The sequence below is a fragment of the Molossus molossus genome, unplaced genomic scaffold, assembly GCF_014108415.1.
Source record: "Molossus molossus isolate mMolMol1 unplaced genomic scaffold, mMolMol1.p scaffold_m16_p_4, whole genome shotgun sequence".
Lineage (NCBI taxonomy): Eukaryota > Metazoa > Chordata > Mammalia > Chiroptera > Molossidae > Molossus > Molossus molossus.
Window position 1 is genome coordinate 66,896,725 of NW_023425377.1, and position 19,802 is coordinate 66,916,526.

Genomic DNA, 19,802 nt, shown 5'->3' on the forward strand with positions numbered 1-19,802 from the left:
ACACTAACCGCCGAGCCAAACTGACCAGGGTGAGACCGGGATAATTTTAGGGCACAGCCCAAGCAAGTATAAAAAGGACACAACAGTGGTTTGTTTATTTAACAGAGCTCAGTGCCCCAGGCAGGTGTCTGAATTAAATTAAACTTTTTTTTCTTTATTGATTTTAGAGAGAGGAAGGGGGGAGAGAGAGAGGCATGGATGAGAGAGAACATCACTGGCCACCTTCTACAAGTCCTCCACTGGGGATCGGCCCGCACAAGCTGGGCTGAATGAAAATTTTAAGGGCAGAGCCCAAGTTGGGTACTCACAGGGAGAGGGCAGCAGGCCAGGATCAGAGAAGCCTTCAGGGAGAATCTGAGTGAACTCCTATGCAGCATTCAAAACCCACTTCAGATGACTCTGAGCCAAGGGTCTGTTTTCACCCCGTCCCCACCCCACTCTTCCCTTACTCTTTTTGGGCCCTTGGTCACAAATCCAGACACTAGACCTCCTCTTTGTCAATGCGGGTTTTATTCACTGTCAGCTCTGTGATGGAAGAAAGAAGCAAGTCAAGCATAGCCTCGGTCTAGCTCCAACACTAGGCAATGCTGGGGGAAGGGCAAGAGGACACAGAGTAGGCTGCAATACTTGGAAAGTGCCAAAAATCATGTGGCTGCACAGCAATCTTGCCAGCCACCTCCAAATGGGAAATGGAGGTGCTGAGATGCCCCATGGGTCGCACAGCATCATGGGCTGGATGGAATCAGCCATATCTGACATCAGACTCTGCATTAAGCTCCCTTGCTGACAAGGCCCACAGCAGGGCCTGGCTGCATGACTCTCACCAGGCAATTGTGGGACAAGCTTCTGCCCCTCATTAGGCCTCAGCTATCTGTCTGTAAATGGGGGTGATGACACCAGTTCCAACCTTCTCAAGGCTGGCTGTGGGACAAGCCACGAGTAAAAGAGCTTGGCACATAGTAGGTGCTTAATAAAGTCATTGGGATTAGTTTTGTAAACACGAGGAAACTCAGGCACAGAGTGGAGCAGCCATTTTCCTAGAGCCAAACAGTGAAGGTAAGATTCAAATTCGGATTTCACTACCCCCCATTTGGATTTTCAGCTTGGATTTCATCCCAGGGAGGCTGTGACACATTGAGGGAACTGTCAGTGGGTGTTTCAGACACATCATATCCTAGTGCTCACCCTGATGAGCATCAAACATATGAAATCTTGTCCAGGATGGACATTCTTCTGCTGGCAGTGCCCTTTGAGGCCTCTTCCTCCTGGGGCATTAGTGTCCCCCAATGGAGTGGATGACCCCTCTGCCTAGATCTGGCGAACTCCTACTCATCAATTAAAGACCCAGTTCCTACATCCCCTAAGCCCAAAGGACTGGAGACAGATGGAGGCTATAATGGTGGGAAGCAGCCTTCAGCATCCAGACCATCATGGGGATGACTCTTGTTTTGTGGTGAAGGGGATTCAATTAACCTCTCCAAGTCACATCCAGATTGGGCCCCCAACAAGTGAGATGGGCTCAGACAAGCATCCTCACTGGGTCTTGGGTCAGGGATGGGATCAAGTAAAACAAAAAACAAAAAAAACTATTAAAAGTACAGAAAAACAAGAAAACACAAACACATGTGACTTGTCCAAAGTGCTTCCTTCAGAGCCCCAGGAGCAGGGTCTGCAAATAGAGTTCCAGATGCAAGGGGCTGGACCCTGGCAGCTCCATCTGCTCCATCTGGCTACCATTTATAAAAAATAATGCATTAGGTACGCTCTCCCTCCAGGGAGCATGCCTGTGCCTTTCCCCCAGATGAGTTACCTTTACCTTCTCTCTCCAAGGACCCTTCTTTTGCCTCTGTAACTTGTTCCCTGAGCCCATTTCTTCCAAGGGCCCTTCTTTTGATTCTGTAACTTTCTAAATAAACTTTCTCTTATACTTTGAAAAAAAGTAATAAATTAGTCACTGGGATTTGCTGCTATTTACAGTGCCACCCTCATCTCCCATTCCTGTTCTTTAGTCCCTGACTAATGGGCACCAAAACATGCAGGTGCTTGACTCCACCTTCCAGCAAGGAGCATGATGGCTTCCTTCCTTCTGTGTGTCACAGGCCGGTGGCTTAGTCTCCATCCATCCAGGTGTCGCTTGACTGGAAAAATCTTGCACAAAAAATGCACAACTTCCAGGCCAGGGGGAGGCCAAGTGGGGAGGGATCAGTCCTTCCCAATGGGTCCCAGGGCTCCGGGCACAGCCTCAGCACCCTCCACTGCAATCTGCAGCATCACAGCAGGTGGCCTGGTGGCCTCCTCCAGTGGCTCATCAAAGCTCACCTCCTGCACAGCCTCCTGCTTCTTGAAAGAGTCTCGGCGCTCAGACAGGTGCAGCCTTCGCATGACCACCAGCTCGGAGTCTGGCCCACGGCTGCGGCGCCCCAACTCCCCATCTGGCCGCTCACTTGCACCCAGCTTGTCTGCTGACTGGCCCCGGCGCAACCTTGGAGACCGGTTGGGCGCTGGCAAGGGTGAGGGCGAGCGGGGTGGGGGTGCAGGCATAGGTGGGCAAGCCAGGGGGGAGGGTGGGATGCTGCTGGTAGACTTGCGGCGGCCAGCCTTGGGGCGGGGTGGCCCAAGCTTGGAGGCCAGGCCATGCAGGGAGCTGGGGCGGGTGTGGCCAGCAGTGGCTGGAGAGGCAGGGCTGCTGGAGCTTGGAGATGCAGTGGGTGGAGACACGGAGTCTGTGGATGACAGGTGAAGGTTATGGCAACAGGCCTCAAGTCTCTAACTTTGAGGTGGGGCCCTCGGACTATATCTGCTGAAGTCCACATTGTTCCATGTGGCCACCTATCATGCCTGCTTTTCCTGCCTCGTTTGCACAAGCTGTTCCCTAGGCTTAGATCTGTGAACTCCTACTCATCCAGCAAAGAACTAGCTCCTTTTGGGGGGGGGGGGGTTAATCCTAACCCAAGGATATTTCCCCACTGATTTTTAGATAGAATGGAAAGGAGGGAGGGATCGGGAGAGAGAGAGAGAGAGAAACACTGATGTGACAGACACATCGATTGACTGCCTCCCGCATGTGTCCCAACCAAGGTCAGGGATTGAACCTGCAACCCAGGTACATGCCCTTGACCGGAAATTGAACCCGTGACTCTTTGCCTGTGGCGATGCTTTAACTGCTGAGCCAAACTGGCCAGGGCTCTTTTTCTTTTTAGAGAGACAGAGAGAGAGAAAGAAAAACATTGATGTGAGAGCAAAACACCAATTGGCTGCCTCCTGCACGCCCTCTACCAGGAATTGAGCCTGCAACCTAGACATGTGCCCTGACCAGGAATCGAGCCTGCAACCTAGACATGTGCCCTGACCAGGAATCGAACCAGCAACCTTTCAGTGCACTGGACAATGCTCAACCAACTAAGCCCCACCAGCCAGGGCCAAAGTCCTAGCTCTAATTCACCTACTTCTCACCTAATGACTCATCACTCGATGGGCCAGAGATACCCATTCAAAGTCCAACTGTACACTAGTCCCTAAAGCAGCGGTTCTCAACCTGTGGGTCACGACCCTTTTGGGGGTCGAACGACCCTTTCAAAGGGGTCACCTAAGACATAACAGTAGCAAAATTACAGTTATGAAGTAGCAACAAAAATAATTTTATGGTTGGGGGTCACCACAACATGAGGAACTGTATTAAAGGGTCGCAGCATTAGGAAGGTTGAGAACCACTCCCTAGAGTTATCCAACAAGGGCCCTGCTTCCTCGCCTGTGCTCACTTCCCCACTCCCAGGCCTCAGCCCCAGAGGACATCTGGTCTGACGAAGGCAGAGATGGCACAGATAATCCTTGGCCCACAAGGCCAGGGGTTCCAAAGTGAGAGAAGTAGTTGGGGTGCCCAGGGGGCAGGGAGAGCTTCTTGGAGGAGTAGATCTGTGGTCCCCCAAGAGGCTTTCCCTGCCTGTCCTCTGGGTTGCCCCTGCCTATCTCTCATAGACGAGGGGCCCTCACCATCCTTTCCTGCACCAAAATGATCTTTCCATGCCCTTTCTGGTTCATATACCCTCAGTGGTTCCCTACTGCCCACCAATTTCAGCCTAGCTCTTAGGCCTGATCCATCCCCCAATACCTCCTCTCCAGCCTTCCTGAGATTTCACGTCCCTCCAGTCTAGACCACTTTACTCACGGTGTTCTCTCTGCTGGGCACACACTTCCCTGTCCCTGTACCCGTCTCTGCCCACCCCCAGGCTGCCTCTTAGACTCTAGGCAACTGGAAAGGACCTCTGGTTATCTGATTCCTGTATCATGTCATTCTATCCTCCCATCTGCCTGCTCCCTCCTCCCCAAGGGGTCCTGGGTGCACCTACCTGCCAGGGCATCAGAAGCGGGACTATGGCAGGGCATGGTGGGGCTGGGGGAGAGACTGTGGGTGGGTGAGCCCGGGAGGCTCTCGCTGGATGACAAGGAGTGGTGGAGGCCGGAGGAGAAGCTGCGGCTGGTGTGCAATACCGATGATTGTTTCGAGATCTTCTTGAAGAGTGACTTCCGCCTGTGGGTAAGAACCTCAGGTGCTCCGGTATCTCTGCCCTCAGCGGGGAGCTTCCAGACTGCTACCCCAGTGCCCCACCCCCAAGCTGATACAGGTTCCGCCATCCACACTCCCTGGCTGCTCACCGGTCCTGGGTCTCACGCCGGCGGCTCCATTTGCTCCTGCGTGCCATGCGGCCCTTGGGCATGTTCCTCCGTGCAGGGCCCACCTTGATGGACGTGTTTTCCAGGGCTGTAGTCCGAAGGGCGATCTTGTTGCTGCTCTGTAGGAGTGATGGTGAGGAGTCTCCTTTGTGTCTCCATCCCATGAGCACCCTCACCTACCCATCTCCTACTTATCCTTCAAAGTCCCAGATCCTATCCAGCCACACCTCACTGGGATGATCTACCACTCACTGGGCCAAAGATGCATGCCCACCATCCGTATGCCCATCCAGGAGCTGTCCACCTATATGCTGGTTCCAGGAGCTACTCGACCTGGGGCCTACCTCCTCCTGTGTCCCCACACCCAGGCCTGAGCCCCTGAGGACATCTGGCCTGACTGAGGCAGAGATGGCACAGACCTCAGAGGATCAGGAAGGGTTTCCTGGAGGAGGGCCTCTGGCCTCTGGGGGTGATGTTAGAGGCCAAAGAAGGGAGCACATTCTAGTCCGAGGGGAGGGAGATCGCAAGGCCTGGACTTGGGAAGAACAGCGTGGGTGGAGGGGAGACCCAGGGAGAATCAGTAGTGGAGGCCAAGGGGTGGTGGGATACTGGGAGCCCTGAGGGAGCACAGCAGGTGGGGGTCTTGGGAGCCTGCGGGCGGGCAGTGGGGGTGGCACCTTCAACAGCAGCTCAACGACGTCCATGTGTACCAGCCCCAGGACCGACTCCCCATTGACGTGGGTGATGAGGTCTCCAGCTCGCAGGCCCGCCTCATGGGCAGGGCTCCCCTCCTCCACGCTCTGGGGGAGATGGCACAGTCAGCAGTCCAACAGCCAGAGACACCAACAAGCTGCTGCCTCTCACGCTGCCTTAGTTTCCCTGACCTTGGGGGCTGTTCAGAGAATGACCAGTGGAGAGGGGACGCGCCGAGTCTTGGACTGGGGGAAGGGAGGACAACCCACCCACTGTGTGCTTGCCGGAACAAGGCATAAGCTTCATGCCCACTCAGGTCTCTGCCCCCTGTCCAGCCCTGTCCCTCTTCCTATAACTGACAGGAATGGCAAAGACCTAGGGGACATCAGCTCCCTGTCCTGGGCCCCTAAACCTCAGACTAGAGAATACACCTTGCCAGGGCACGGCCAGTCACAAACCAGGTCAGGCTGTTCCTATCCACCCCCAGGCCAGCTCACCCAGACGACATGGTGCACAGTGTAGACATCACTGTCGCCCATGTAGACACGGATGGCCCGCAGGCTGAAGCCGTACTTCTTGCCAGAACAGTGGATGACAATGGGGGGCCGCAGGCTGCCACACACAGGGGATGGGTCTCGGCTGGGAGAGGAGTCACGAGATGATGGGTTCGAGGACAGAGAGCGTGGGGACAGAGGGCTCATGAGGGGGCCGCCGCTGCCATCATCTGTAGGAACGAGGGTTAGGGAGTGGGTCACTCCCTCGTGGGCCCCCCTTCCCACTGAGTGCCTTCCCCTCCCACCATGCTGACCATGCCAGCTGCTTCACTGCTGCTCCAATGTTCCAATGCCAGGCTTTGCACATGCAGTACCTTCTGCCAGGAGTGCCCAACCCCCGGGTCTCCCTGTATATAACCCTTCCCTTCTCCTGGGGGTCAGGCCAAACATCACCCTGAGGGACCCTCCAGCTCCCAACACCTCAGCCAAAGCAGACCCACCCCATAGTTACAGTGGATATGGACAGACAAGCAAAGACAAGGCAGGGCCATGGGCGTTACCGGCCGTGATGATAAGTGACAAGGCAGACACGGAGGCTGACTTGGGCATGCAGCCCCCACTGGAGGCCCTGGACTTCTCAGGGGCCGAGTCTTTAGGGCCCCTGAGGCGGTGGCCCTGGCTGGCATCCAGAGCCCGTGGCGTGGAGTGTCGGGCACCAGTGCTGTTACTCCGTAGGCGTGTCTGACTGAGAGCACTGGGGTCGGCTGGGGGTTAGCAGGGTGAGGGGTCAAGGTCTGCCGATGCGGACACAGTGCAGCCTCCTGGCCTTTGCTCAGATAGTGCCCTCTTCCCGTGCACCCTTCCTACACTACTCTCCTTAGAAAACTCCACTCTTCAAGTTCCCTCTTCCAGGAAACCTTTCCCCTACTCATCTGACCCCCTTGCTCCCCCTCTTGGAGCTCCCTAGCCCCATCCCTCTCTCCAGTCTTGTACTGACCCAATGAAGCTGGAGCCCCCTTAGGGGCTAAGCTGAGGCCCAAGACTTCCCCAGAGCCCTGGCCTCTCCTATCTAAATGTTCTCTGCAGAACTGCTCATCCTTCAAAACCCATCTCAAATAGCCCTTCCTCTGGGAAATGTTCTATGACACCACTCCTCCCACCTTGGGTCCACCTACCAGAGAGGCTCGAAGGCTTGGGCATCACTGGGGTGGCTGTTGGGGGCAGATCAGACTCCCCTAGAATGAAGATGGGTCTCTTGGGGCCTACAGGGGCTGGGTAGGCTCCCTCGTCCTCTGATGAGAAGGCAAACTTGGGCATCGTGTCCAGGCTGATGGTGCTCATCAGAGATGGACTGGGTCCCCGCTCAGGCTGGGAAGAGGATGAATAGCAGGAAGAAACGGAGGATGTCCAGGACCTCAGCCTGAGCAAGGAAGAGAGAATCTAAGCCACACTTGCCAGCTGCCCTCTCCCCAGGACACCCCGTCACCCTCAGCAGCCACATCTTAACTCTTAGCTGAGAGTAAGAGGCAATTTGTAAATACAGGATGAGTTCCCTTTGCCTGTTCCATCCTCTGTGGCTACCTAGAGAACTCCTATTCATCTTTTATTTTTTATTTTATTTTTTTTTATCTTCACCCGAGGACATTTTTCCATTTTTTGTACAGATAGAGTGGGAGGGAGAGAGAGGAAGAGAGAGAGAGGGAAACATCGATGTGAAAGGGACACATCGAGTGGCTGCCACCCGCACAACCAACCAGGGCCGGGGACAAACTGCAACCGAGGTTCATGCCCTTAGCAGGAACCGAACCCGGGTCTCTCCAGACCGCAGGCGGACGCTCCAACCGCTGAGCCAAACCGGCCAGGGCCTATTCATCTTTTAAAACCTAGTTTCCAATGTCCATCCTCTAGAAGACACTGATTATTTCTGTTGCATCTGGACTTTGAAGGATGAAAGGGTATCTGAGCAGAGGGAACAGTGCAAACAACAGCCTAGCACAGCAGTGTGATGGTACCGCCAGTGTGATGGCGGCTTAAAGTTTAGTGTGGTTAGGAGTGCAAAGCCAAAGGGAGAAAGGGTAGGGGCTACACTGGCAGAGGTCTGACAGGTTGGCCAATATGTTTGACACTTTTCAACTAGGCCACTAGGAAGCTCTTTTCAGTGTTAGATTTTGTGGTTCTACCTCCCATAAGGCTTAGAGGCTAGATATGCTTATAATGCCCAGTCCACCTACCGGACCTCAGTGCTCAGCTGGCGGCCATCCTCCCCTTCGCCACGTTCCCATCCTTCCTCCCGGTCCTCACTGAAACTTCGTTCAGTGAAGGGGAGGGTGGGCTGCACAGCCAGGAATTCAGAGCTGCTGTAGACCTGGGAAGTAATAAATAACAGTGAGAAAAATGGAGGCAGGAGCCACACCGCTTTCTACATGCCTGATACTTCCCTGTGATTCACTTCATTAAATCCTTACTCAGCATGTCCCTATAGACAGCAGAGTCTTTAGCCCACTGTACATGTGTGAAACGGAGGCTCAGAGGGGCCCAGACACCACGGGGACCACAGCGGAGTTTCTGTTAATGATCAGGACAACCTGCCTGGGGCCCAGGCCCACAAGTAGTGCAGAGGGGTTTTGATCAAATTATAAACAAAGGAAGGAATTTAAGTTAAGCTTGTGAGACTATAAAATGACACCCAGCATAGGAGCTCTAGTCACAATATCCAAAAAGTGGAAACAACCCAAATGTCCACCAGCTGATAAAGTATAAATACAATGTGGTCCATTTACACGATGAAATGTCATTCAGCCGTGAAAAAGAATGAAGCACTGACACACGCTACAACGCAGATGAACCTTGGAAACATCATGCTGAGTGTGAGAGAAGCCAGACACAAAAGCCCACATAGTATGTGATTTCATCTATATGAACCATCTACAAGAGGCAAATCCACAGAGACAGAAAGCAGACTGGTAACTGTCAGGGGATGAAGGAGGGGGTGTAGGGAGTGACTGCTAATGGAGATGGGGTTTCTTTGGGGGTAACAGAAATGTTCTGGAACTAGAGAGAGGTGATGATTGCACAATATTGTAAATGTGCTTAATGTCAGTGAATTGTACACTCTAAAAAAGCTAAAACAGTATATTTTACACTGTATTTTACCACAATAAAAAATACAAGAAAACCAAACATCTTGCAATGTTTCCTGAGCGCTAGCTACATTCAGGGCCCAGGCCCCACCTTGCTGAACCGGTGGGAACAGGACGAGAACTGGGGGATCTCCGTGGACGACTCCTCATCGTTGGTCTCGTCGTCCTCAGAGCCCAGGTGCCGGTACCGTTCTGAGCGCGCTGCAGGAGGGAGAGGCACATGAGGCCCACGTGAAGTGGCTGGGAGGGTCGTGGGGGATGTAGGGAGGGTGGGGCAGAGGGCACCACCATGGCAAAGGCCTCAAGGTGGAGCCAGGCCCTGTGTGTTTAGGGACTACAAGTGGCTTGCGTAGCAAAGTGAATATCTGGGAGTCCATCCTAGATGTTTCTCTAAAAGCTGTGGGACCATTGGTGGGAACTGTTGTGTCTTCACCCTTGAGATAGGTCACCCAGAATTAGGAAAATTGTACACCTCAAATGTAAAGTATGTTCCTTGTTTTATAGAAAAAACAGACACTCAGACAGGACTTCTGACATGTCTAAGATCACACAGCAAGTTCTGGAAGAGGCGCTGGAAACCAAGGGCATTTGCTGTGTTTGGCCAGAGCCCTGAGTGGGGAGAGCCCGCTGAAGTACCTGAGGGGACCCTCCACCAAAACTTAGCAAGTGCCCTTCCTTCCTGTGTGACAGGTTGGGTCCCATGCCGGAAGGCTGAACCTGCTGGCAGACTCCAGGCAACGGTCTACCACACTCAGTGCCTTGGTTTCCCCAGCCACAATTTGAGGGGGTGCTGCACCTCCTGAACCCAGAAGAACAGGAAATCCCTGCCAGGGGGCAGCTGGCAGACCTGCTTCAGCTTCTCGGAAAGCTCAGGAAGTTGGAAGCTCTAGGCCCAGGGCGAAGTGACAAGCAGACACCTGTTTCTGCCCCTGGGACTCCTACTCACTGTCAAAGTAGCTGGTGTCATCCTCAGCTTCTAGCTGTGGCACGAACTCAGCCTTGTGTCGCAGAAGCCCTGTCCAGTCCAGTGTCCAGAAGAAGGGGTGCTGCTTCACCTCGTGGGTGCCACCTGCAGACATACCCAGCTGAGCCCTGTGGGCCCTACCACCACAGCCCTCTGGGCTAGTGGGGACCAAAACTTGGCCAACACAGAACCAGAAAGATGGGAGGGGAGAGCCAGCCACCATTTAAGAGCCCGGAGAGGAATAGAGCTGGGGCTTGAACCCAAGCCCTGTTCTTACCTCTGGTGTATTCTGAGATCCCACCACCCATAGAAACCCCAGAGCCTTAGAAGGGCTTCCTTCCTGGGCCTTTCCCACATGTTTCTTCTCCATGGAACAGAGCTGACTGTGTGAAGGCATCCCGTTCCCAGCCTCGGCCTCACTGTTCTCTTCTGTGGCCAAGCTTCATCATGAACATCACCCACAGTGGCCATATTAATGGGTGGTTGCACAAGTTTCAGTTCCTTAACTATCCACTAAATGACTGGTAAACTGGACAGTGGAATCCACTGGCCTAGGCCATAGACCTTAGGACACAGGCCCTGGTGATCTTGCAGGCTCACATACTCACTCAGCCTCAGTGTCCCATCTGTACTGGACCTGGCTACTTGCTATTCCTTCAAGGTCTTGTGTTAATTCCTGGCAAACTCCTATGCATCATTCAAAACCCCAGCTCCAAGTCACTCTCCTCCACACAGCCTTTCAAGTAGAGTTCTTTTTAAAAAAAATTGCCATATAGCATGCCTGGTCAGTGTGGCTCAGTGGACTGAGCATCGTCCCATGGACTGAGATGTCCCAGTTCCATTCCTGGTCAGGGCACATGCCTGGGTTGCGGGTTCGATCCCCAGCAGGGGCCGTGCAGGAGGCAACTGATCGATGTTTCTCTCTCACATTGGTATTTCTATCTCTCCCTTCCTCTCTCTATAAAAAATCAATGAAAACATTAAAAAAATACATTGTCATATAGTGCAATGGACTCATTTTATTTTTATTTTTGGTAATTCACACCTGAGGATATTTTTCCACTGATTTTTAGATAGAATGGAAGGGAGGAAGAGAGAGAGAGAGAGAGAGAGAGAGAGAGAGAGAGAGAGAGAGAGAGAGAGAAGCACTGATGTGAGAGAGACTCATTGATTGGATGCCTCTTACATGACCCCAACTGGGGCCAGGGATTGAACCTGCAACCTAGATACGTGTCCTTGACTGGGAATTGAACCCACAACCCTTTGGTGTGCAGGCCAACACTCCAACCTCTGAGCCAAACTGGCCAGGGCTCAAGTAGAGTTCTTATTTACCCCAGCCCCCATACATACCAGTACCAAGACGGTCCAGTGGGCTCTGCCGAAGAAGCCTGGTAATAAGGTCCTGGGCGTCAGCCGGAAGAGCCTCCTCCCCTTCTGGCCACATGATCTCATCTAAAATGAGGGAAGGGAGTGAGGGGTTGGGATAGTCCTGCCTAGCATCTCCCCTCACTCACTGCACTCCAAGCCATTAGTTATCTCTGCTCCTTCAACACACCAGGCTCAGTCCCACAACATAGCTTTTCTCTGGCTGTGCCCTCTGCCCACAGCACCTTGCCCTCTTCTACGTCCACAGCTCCCTCTCACACCTTCAGGTCTTTGTTCACAGGTTTTCTCTGAGGCCTCCACAGCTCTCTATAATGCAGCATCCCCAGTACTCTGCCTACTCTCCTTTCTGCTGTTCCTTCTTGGCATTTTGGGCATCTAATAATTTGCTTGGGCTCCATAATTTGCTTATTTATCTCACTTACTGTCCGTCTTGCCTACCAGACAGTGAACACCAGAGGGGCTGTCCATATTGTCCTCAGTTGTGTCCCCAGCGCCCAGCTGGGGCCAGGCATACCACAGGTGCATGGTCCACACATGGGGCTGCTCCCCTCTCTTGCACAGATGGGGAAACTACTGCCCCAAGCCCCAGTGCAGCAGAGACTCAAACCTGTGGCCCCAGGGAGTGGGGAACGCACCACTGACCACCTGGCCAAAGAGTTCCTCAGGGGTATCTCCAAAGAAAGGCACACAGCCCACCAGGAATTCGTAGAGGACGACACCCATGGCCCACCAGTCCACCGGCTTGCCGTAGCCCTGGCGGAAGATCACTTCCGGTGCGATGTACTCGGGTGTCCCACACACCTGGGACAGGCAGAATGGGGAAACTGAGGATGGTCTCCAGCCCAGGAGAAACTCCAGAGGACACCGGGAGGATGGGGTCAGGCTGGGAATAAGGGGTGGGTAGAATTACAGGGGGCAGTTTATTTTCTTTTTTGCTGCCAAGTGTCACCATGTCCCAGGGTCTGGCTCCAGATGGAGGGGGCCCAACACTCAGGGGTGCCTTCCCGCCCACCTGCTTGTCCATGAACTCCCTGGTGTCCTTCTCAATGTGGCCCTCGTAGAGGTTGGTGGCCATGCTCATGAGCCCGATCTTGGACAGGCCAAAGTCAGTCAGCTTGATGTGGCCGAGCGAGGTGATAAGCAGGCTGCGGGTGGGCAGGTGGCATGCTCAGGGCTGGGGGCCCAGGCACCTGGCAGCTCCTGCTGCCCTTGAACTTGGCTCCACCCAGGGTAAGCCAGAGCCCCCCAGGGGACTGAAAAATCCTGCTGGTGCACAGCCACGTTATCACGAGAACCAACAGGTCTCGGGCAAAATTATAAATTTGGCAAACATCTCTGTGCATCTACTAGGTACATTTGGTGTTGCTATTGAGCACCTACTATATACTTCACTGCGCAAAACTAAATTTCCTGAGAATCACAGCATGTCCCAGTTGTGTAAACCATCTCCTAAACACCTGCTGGGAGAATCTACAGTGTATTTTTGTACACATATCCATTATTGTAACAAATTAAAAACTCTGCAAGCACCTATTGTTTACATGTCATGTTGAAAATGAACATATCTTGAGCACCTGGTATACACAGAAATATGTCTGTGCACCTCATGAGTGGAACCATTTTTTAAAACTTGCACATCTAGCCCTGGCCGGGTGGCTCAGTTGGTTGGAGCATCGTCCTGTACACCAAAAGGTTTCAGGTTTGATTTCCAGTCAGGGCACATACCTAGGTTGTGGGTTTGATCCCCAGTCAGGGCGCATATGGGAGGCAACCAATCGATGTTTCTCTCTAAAAACAAAAAGCCAATAAAACATATCCTTGGGTGAGGATTAAAAAACAAAACAAAAAACCTTCACATCTACCATGTATCCTGCTGTTTGTTTTCTTGCTTAAATATATAACTTATTTGCTAAGTGATGGAATCACATGCTCCATCTTTATGAAGTTACATTTTCACACAACTCCTAAATACCTCTGCTGCTTAAAAACAAATTTCTGGAGAACTCACTGTATATATCCAAGTTGTTGGATGAGCCATCTATTTGGCACCTATTGTATACCTCAACTCTGTAAAGAAATAATTCTGTGTACCTATTGTGTGCATTCACTGTTTTTTAAAAATAAAAAACAACCACTGTGTGCAGCAGCTGTAGGAAAAACACTTTGGTGTAGTCATCAGGTGCAGCCATCTGTCCAACATCAAGGCTATGCTAAGACTACTAATGTTTCCTGAGTTCCTACAGGCACAGATTCTAAAAAAAACGTTCATTTCTTGAACACAGACTATATCTGCTATTTTAAAATTTTTCCCTTCTTATAAATGAAATGATACAATGCCTGGGATTTCCTTCAAATCATCCAGCGGAGAGAAAGGAAAGGATTGGCCAAGTGTTGGTAGCTATGGAGTCTGTGTATGGGAGTGGGGCACTATACCCTTCTGTTATGAGCTGAACTGTGTCCCTCCAAAATGCACGTATTGAAATCCTAACCTCCAGTAACTACAAATGTGACCTTACTTGAACATAGAGTCATTGGACATGTGATTACTCAAGAAAAGGTCAAATTGGAGCAGGGTGGCCTGTAATTCAATATAGGTGGTGTCCTTGGACACAGTGGTGTCCTTGGACAATTTGGACACAGGCATGCAGAGAGAGAGGATGCCATGTGAACACTGAAGTGATGCTGCCACAAACCAAGGAACTACCAGAAGCTGAGAAAAAGCCCTGGAACAGATCCCTCCCTGGTGCCTTCAGAGAGGGTTTGGCCCTGCTGACAACTTAATCTTGGATTTCCGGCCTCCAGACTGTGAGAATAAATTTCTGTTGTTTAAGCTGACCAGTCTGTGGTATTTTGTTATGGTATCCCTAAGGAACTAATACACCTCCTCTTGATTTTGAGGTGTTTTTGAAATTTTCCAAAGTGAAAACAAAATAATATTTATCTCAAGTACCTACTGTGTACACTTATCCCTCCCTTCAAGGTTGGGTACCTTCTAATGCCATCTTGCAGATGAGGGTCCTGAGAGGAGCAGGCCCTTCGTTGGGGTCTGACCTGAGACACTCGGAAGACCCCACCTCAGCCCAGGATGATTCTAAAGAGGCCTATTGGGCACAGAGCTTCCTTAGGGCATTGAGAATAGGCCCAGGTATACAGCAGGTGCCAAATACACATTTGCTTTGTTTTCTAATCCTCTTGAAAACTACAAGATGCCCTGAAAACATGCAAGGCTCTTACCACTTATCTTCACACCTCCACATAGCAAGTACCTAAGAAACATGGTTCTTGCCCTGGCCAGTTTGGCTCAGTAGTTAGAGCGACAGCCCACGGACCAAAGAGTCACGGGTTTGATTCTGGTCAAGGGCACGTACCTCAGTTGTGGTTCAGTTCCCAGCCCTGAGGGAGGCAACCAATTGATGTTTCTCTCCCCCGCTCCTCCCACTCCAACTCTATCTGAAGAGAAATGAAAATATATCCTTGGGTAAGGATTAAAAAAAAAAAAAGAAAAGAAACATGGTTCCAGAGGGCACTCAACATATGGGTGGCCCTTTCCTTTGTCCACAGCGGGTGCTCAATTAATGCAGGGGAGAGTGCTTTGACAATTATATAGGGGTTACAAAGCATGAAGGATTATTCATGCTCATGTCTCCTAATTACCCATAGAGAACCTGGCACACAGTAGGTGCTTACTAGATCTAGAATAAAATAAACATACCAAGACTCAATAAACATGGTCTCTTCCTTTCTTTTCTGCACTAAAACATAACAGGTGCTCAAGACATGCACAGTCCCTCTTCACATATAAGGTCTTGCAACGTGCATGTTCCTTTTCCCCATATATAGCTGGTGCCTCATAAGTGCATGTTCTCTCACTTTATGCGGCAATAGCTCTGAGTGCATGATCCCTTCCCATGTACAGTTTATCCATCCCTAGTGCACATTCCCTCGCCTTGCCTGGCACCACCTCCTGACTGCACAGTCCTTTCCCTGAATACAGCAAGTGCCTATTAAGTAACTGTTCTCTGTACACACCAGGTACTCAACATGGGCAAATTCCCTGCCTTCCTGCCAGTAGGGGACCCATGATGCCAACAGAATCCAGATAGGTGGGGCTCCTGAGCAGCCCCAGTTGCCACTGATGCCCATCTCTGTGCCTCTCTGGGTCCCACCCACTGCATGCCTCCAAACCCTGCCCCAACCCTCCCGGACTTCCCCGAGGCCCCTGCTGCTCACTTGTCAGGCTTGAGGTCCCTGTGCACAATGCCGTAGTTGTGCAGGTATTCAAGCGCCAGCACTGTCTCTGCGAAGTACATTCGGGCCATGTCCACAGGCAGTGGACCCATGTTCTTCAGGAGAGTGGCACAGTCCCCGCCTGCAAAGGGCAGATGAGCTCAGAGGTGTAGGCCCTGCCCAATGACTCAGTACCCTACCCACCTGGTGCAAAAGGTCCCCAATGGGTCCTCATTTGGGGCGGGGAACCGGGCAGGGGTTTGGGGATGACAGACCCTGCCTCCTGACTCTTCCCCAATAGGGGAGCAGCTCTGTTAAGTGTACAGTTCCTTCCCTGTACACAGCTAGTGCCTCCAAAGTGCATCCTCTCTCTCCTTGCCTGGTAGCACCTTGGTAAATGCCCGCTCATGCACTTACCAGAAGGCCCTGCTCTATCTCAAACTGCAAACTTGAAGCTGCATCTTCTCACCCTGACCTCTCCCCTGTTCTTCCAGCCTCCAGGCCTCTGTTCACCAGTCTCCCCTATTAAGGATGTACATCTTTCCCCTCACCTCTAGTTCAGCCCTCACACTCTTCTTTGGGGCCCCCAAGCCCCGACCCACCATCCTAGACTGAGGACTTCCAAGGCAGGCTGGGACCCCACAGAGGACAGAGCAGATCCTAATCTGGCCCAAGAAGGGGCTTTCTCTCGGTAGAGGGTAAGCCCTCTGTCGCCGGAGGCACGCAGACCCAGGGACCGCACCTTCCACATACTCCATGACCATGCAGAGGTGGCGCCGGGTCTCAAAGGAGCAGAACATGCTGACCACAAAGGGGTTCTCGGCAAAGGTGAGGATGTCACGCTCCACGAAGACCTGCTGGATCTGGTTACGGAGGATCAGGTTCTGCTTGTTGATCTTCTTGATGGCGAAGCGCTGGCGAGTGTCCCGGTGCCGCACCAGGTAGACGGCCCTGGGAAAAGGGCCGGGCTCGCTGAGGCCTGAGCTCAAGGCCCTGGCAGGCACAGGAAACCAACTGGGCCCCGTACCCAATCTGCAGGGCCTTGGCCTGTGTTGTTCTCCATCTGGGACACCGTTCTCCATACCTGGCCCCTCTCCCAAAGTAGCCACCATGGCTTTAAGCTGCCCTCCTTGATGTCCTATAAATGAACCAGACATGGCCCTGGTGTACTGGCCCTTAGAGTATTTATTTATTCACAGCAGGCTTAGAACCACTAACTCAAATGCTGCACCAAACTCAAACTGATTTAAATAGAGTCCAAATAAGCAGACTTTCAGCCGTTTAGCACCTGCTGGCTTTATATACCTAACGAAACTGTACCCCACAGCTCCCCACCAGACAAACCCTGGGGCTATAAGAAACCCACACATGCTGTTATTGCCCTTTGGGGCTCTCTGGCCCAAAGACTCCCTGTCATGCCACTGGCCCCATCTCCCATCTTGCTCCGATGGTCTCATGCTGTCAGGGACTCCCCACTCCCAGTCCTCTGCAAATCTGTCAAATAATGCTCACTGCATGCTACTGCCACCATGTGGTCATCTTTTTTCCTGACCAGAACACCCTATACCTGGATCATGGATGAATCTGTCCAAGGCTGTGCCTGGCTGTGTTGCATTTGCACATCCCTCTGCAGGCTTCAGTTTCCCTGTCTGTATGCTCAGGGGCCGCTGGGCCTCAGCCATTCCCATAGGCATCTGAGAAATAAGTCTATGGGGGACTTGAGGACTCACCCATAGGCTCCATTGCTAATGAGCTTGATCGTCTCGAAGTCGCTTTCACATGGCTTCCTCCGTGATGGGCCAACCAGGACACGGCTCTGGGGGCCAAGAAAGGCTCAGGGTCCTGACCCCCTGAGGAGTGGGTTTGGCTCCTCCAGTCCCCAAGTCCTGGTGCCTGATGCTACTTTCTCTTCCATCTAAACTTCTCCAATTCAGTGTACAAGTTTCTGAGCTTTTGCTCAAGTGGAGCCCCCCACTCAGAAAACTCCGATACATCCTTCAAAACCTTTCCAGTGCCCCCTCCAGCCCTGCCCAACCTACACAGCACAGGAATCTAAGTTTTCCCCACCCTTCCCCGATAGCCACAGCCTTTTATTAAGTACAAGTCATGTAAAACTTCTGCAAACCCAGCCCCTCCCATGGCTACCTGTCTGCCCTAAAAAGAACAAGACAAGTGTGGGGCCCCAAAGCTCTGTGCCTCACCTCCAGGGATTCAGGTGCTGGGGGCTGTCCTCTGTCATTGAGGTGACTCAGAGGCACCATCTCTGCAAGACAAAAAAGGAGCCTTCAATGGGGCCTCCAAATCTTGCCTTTCACCCAGATTTCCTGAGGCCTCCAGGGCTCATCTGGGGCTGAACAGTTCCCATGATACAGCCGATGAGCCCCTACTGTGTCCAAGTCTTAGCCAAAACCAGGAGTCTGGACTAAACAACTGAGAAACCATCTAGGACTAGCAGGCAGCCCAGGCTCTGACTGCTCAGTTTTTATCAAACCCTGGCTCCAAGCCTTGGGCCAGTGAACACAAGTTGTGACACTGGTTCCTAACAACCTCCTAGCTCAGGGCATGGCCCAGGGGGACCCCCCTTATAGCAAGCCCCAAGGCTTCGCAGAAGTGGTCCATGAGCTGTGTGCTGTGACAGTGGCAATGAAGAATGTCTCACAGTCCCAGAGTTAGGCTAGGAAGGGGTGGTGGAGGCCCGGGTTCAAATGCAGCCCCTTCCACTCTCAGTGGGACCCCAGGGCACTGGGTAGGTGATCTGACCCCAAAGCCTCAGCTGCCACCTGCCTCACCACTTCCTGCACCCTCTGACAGCAGGCCCATCCCTAGTGCTACCTGCATTATTTTTACTGGACAGACAGGACAGCTTTGGCCACAAGGCCGGTCCACCAGTGGTCTAGCCTTGGGCACACCTGCATTTGATCCCCTGCTCAACCTCATTTGCCTGGAGCCTTAGTCTTTCCATCTTTAAATGGGGACAATGACAGACTGGTCCCAGGGCTAACACAGCAATGACTCTAGGTGGACACTGGCCATTGTAGCCAGGCCCTGCCCCCCCCCCCCCCCCCCCCGCCAGCTTTCGTTTCCTCAGCTGTATCCACTCTTTGCTGCTCTTCTGCCAGGCATAGTCCCAATTCAGGACTTTTGTAGTTCCCCCACCTGGCTCCCCCTTTTTCTCCCCCAGATCTGAATCTGGTCACCTCTCTATCCTCAACTTGAACACCACCTCTTCCCAGAGCCTTCCCTGAGCCCCCTGGATCGGGCTGGTCCAAGCTCCATGCACCCCTTGTGCCATATTGTGGCTCCTTATCCTGGCTGTTTGGGGGGTTCCTGCCTGCAGGAGGACTCATCTGACTCTGAGTTCATCTCTAGGGTCACAGTCCGATGAAACTGCGAAAAGGCTTTGTGAATTTGCAGGACGATGTGAATGTCATTGCCAGTAGTGGTGGTCCCCTGGTGCCTTGGCCCATTTCAATTTGGCATTTGAGGACACTGAGGCCCCAATGCCCGGGCAGGTCCTGGGATCAAACATGCAGCCGCCTGTCCCTGGAATCTCAGCACTTTCCCCATAGTGGGTCCCACAGGTGACCAAAGGCAGGAAACAGAGAGACAGGATAATATGACTATACTCCAGCCTCTTCTCAGTCTTTTCCCACCCTGCCCCACTCCAGCTCACCCTCAAGGGGGTCCTTAGCCAGGCCCAGCTGCCCAATGATGTACTGCGGCAGGTCTGTCTTGATGCCCTGGCCCTCTCGAGCCTGGCCCTCAGCAGCCTCCAGCAGGTGGTAGAATTCTTCAGGGTCAAACTCCTGGGGATGCAGAGGACTGGTCAGCCAAGGCTTGGTCTCATCTCTAGGCCTTTGCAAATACTGTGCCCTCTGCTTGGAGCATTGACCAGTGGTTCCAATTTGTCCCTGGGGTCTTAGCTCCTGTCCCATCCTACAGGAAGCCCACCTCAGCCCGGTAGCCTCTCCAAGCCCTACACAATGGGAACTGTGTCTTGTATCTTGGGGACCTGGTCTCCGCTCTGTTAGGTCTCTGCCTCTGGCTGTGTGAGGAGACTCACGAGGCACTCAAGGAGCCTTGCTGGCCGTGAGATGATGATCAGCAGTTTCCGGACCAGCTGGACAACGAAGCCGACCTCCTCACTGTCCGAGCGCTCGTGGGCCTGGAGGCAGGTGGGCAGGATATCACTCAGAGGCACTTGTCTCTGTTCTGCCCCACCCAGGG

At 52.7% G+C, this 19,802-nt stretch overlaps 1 protein-coding gene across 6 annotated transcripts in view; it reads right to left on the reverse strand.

Annotated features, from left to right (window-relative positions):
- Positions 1 to 498: 498 nt before the first annotated feature.
- The window catches only part of MAST3 (microtubule associated serine/threonine kinase 3), a 36,934-nt gene continuing 17,630 nt past the window's right edge, over positions 499 to 19,802 (reverse strand). For 5 of the 6 annotated variants that reach the window (XM_036242040.1, XM_036242042.1, XM_036242039.1 and 2 more), the window contains 19 exons: positions 19,639 to 19,740; positions 19,249 to 19,381; positions 17,777 to 17,838; positions 17,306 to 17,391; positions 16,318 to 16,526; positions 15,579 to 15,717; positions 12,361 to 12,493; positions 11,984 to 12,149; positions 11,313 to 11,414; positions 9,945 to 10,067; positions 9,090 to 9,199; positions 8,090 to 8,223; positions 7,034 to 7,278; positions 6,419 to 6,622; positions 5,862 to 6,088; positions 5,349 to 5,471; positions 4,654 to 4,790; positions 4,347 to 4,528; positions 2,203 to 2,723 (listed from right to left, as the gene is read on the reverse strand). In XM_036242040.1, the coding sequence (XP_036097933.1) occupies positions 2,203 to 2,723; positions 4,347 to 4,528; positions 4,654 to 4,790; positions 5,349 to 5,471; positions 5,862 to 6,088; positions 6,419 to 6,622; positions 7,034 to 7,278; positions 8,090 to 8,223; positions 9,090 to 9,199; positions 9,945 to 10,067; positions 11,313 to 11,414; positions 11,984 to 12,149; positions 12,361 to 12,493; positions 15,579 to 15,717; positions 16,318 to 16,526; positions 17,306 to 17,391; positions 17,777 to 17,838; positions 19,249 to 19,381; positions 19,639 to 19,740 (3,138 nt within the window). Of the gene's footprint in view, positions 2,724 to 4,346; positions 4,529 to 4,653; positions 4,791 to 5,348; positions 5,472 to 5,861; positions 6,089 to 6,418; positions 6,623 to 7,033; positions 7,279 to 8,089; positions 8,224 to 9,089; positions 9,200 to 9,944; positions 10,068 to 11,312; positions 11,415 to 11,983; positions 12,150 to 12,360; positions 12,494 to 15,578; positions 15,718 to 16,317; positions 16,527 to 17,305; positions 17,392 to 17,776; positions 17,839 to 19,248; positions 19,382 to 19,638; positions 19,741 to 19,802 lie in introns of all 6 variants that reach the window. The other variant, XM_036242037.1, reaches the window with a different exon arrangement.